The sequence below is a fragment of the Sinocyclocheilus rhinocerous genome, unplaced genomic scaffold (genome assembly GCF_001515625.1).
Source record: "Sinocyclocheilus rhinocerous isolate Xijiao unplaced genomic scaffold, SAMN03320098_v1.1 scaffold15229, whole genome shotgun sequence".
NCBI lineage: Eukaryota > Metazoa > Chordata > Actinopteri > Cypriniformes > Cyprinidae > Sinocyclocheilus > Sinocyclocheilus rhinocerous.
In genome coordinates this window covers 1-930 of record NW_015658120.1, presented here as the reverse complement: position 1 = coordinate 930, position 930 = coordinate 1, and the positions used below count along the sequence as shown (strand labels likewise).

General features: G+C 40.2%; 1 protein-coding gene across 1 annotated transcript in view; it reads right to left on the bottom strand.

Moving 5' to 3' along the window:
- Positions 1–725, bottom strand: part of LOC107722089 (dedicator of cytokinesis protein 10-like) — a gene marked incomplete at both ends in the record, with an annotated part of 1,892 nt that extends 1,167 nt beyond the window's left edge. Inside the window, 2 exons of the mRNA XM_016530312.1 lie at positions 344–481; positions 653–725. Coding sequence (XP_016385798.1) covers positions 344–481; positions 653–725 — 211 coding nt within the window. The remainder of the gene's footprint in view (positions 1–343; positions 482–652) is intronic.
- Between the last annotated feature and the right edge of the window lie 205 nt (positions 726–930).

Sequence of the window (930 nt, the reverse complement as noted above, 5' to 3'; positions counted from 1 at the left end):
GGCACCCATTCACTGCAGAGCATCCATTGCTGAGACACTGATGCAATGCTACATTTCTCCAAATCTGATGAAGAAACAAACTCATCTTGGATGGCCTGCGGGTGAGGACATTTTCAGCAGATTTTAATTTTTGATTGAACTTTTCTTTTAAGTGAACCCCCAATCTAGCATTTTTTCTCTCTGACATACACATAAAATGATCACACATTCACAAAGCACTAGTCAAAGTGTTAGCACATTGTATGTAAAATGTGACGAGACGTTTAATAATGGCCATAATGGCATCTGTTAAATGCAGATATTTGCGATGGTGGGGGAAAGACAGCTGCTGACATGCACTCACCCGGACGGTGATACTGTTGTTGACAGTGCTGTTAAAGTTGCCTTTATAGAGCCAGCCGGACTTAAACACCCCGATTCCCCCTGCACCTCCACTCCCTGCTCCACCTCCTCCTTTAGATGATGACAGAGAAGTTGAGTCCTACAAAATAAAAAAAAAAGTAGCTTATAAAGTGAGTTTGAGTTGCTTATAAAGTGCATTTGGGAATTTAACACACTCCAGGTTCACGTCACTTCCACATTTACATAATTTCCAACATTTTTATGGCCATATGAACCTTTCTGTAAATTCAGCTTGATGCACCGTACTGACCTCATCTTTGTCCACATCTTCATGGTCGATCTCAAAGGAGTGAGAGGGCAACTTCTCTGATTTACACAGCTTCCTATCGGGGAAGAAGAATTACAGAGAGAGCCATCCACTATGATTAGGAAGAGAAAAGCAGGAAAGAGAAACCATCTTCACTTCCACACTGTAAAAAATGGTATGAGCTATCTACTATAAAAACAGTATGGTGACAATATCACACGTAATATGTTGGAGTAGTTTTTAAAGGGATAGTTCACCCAAAAATGAAAATGTGATGTTTA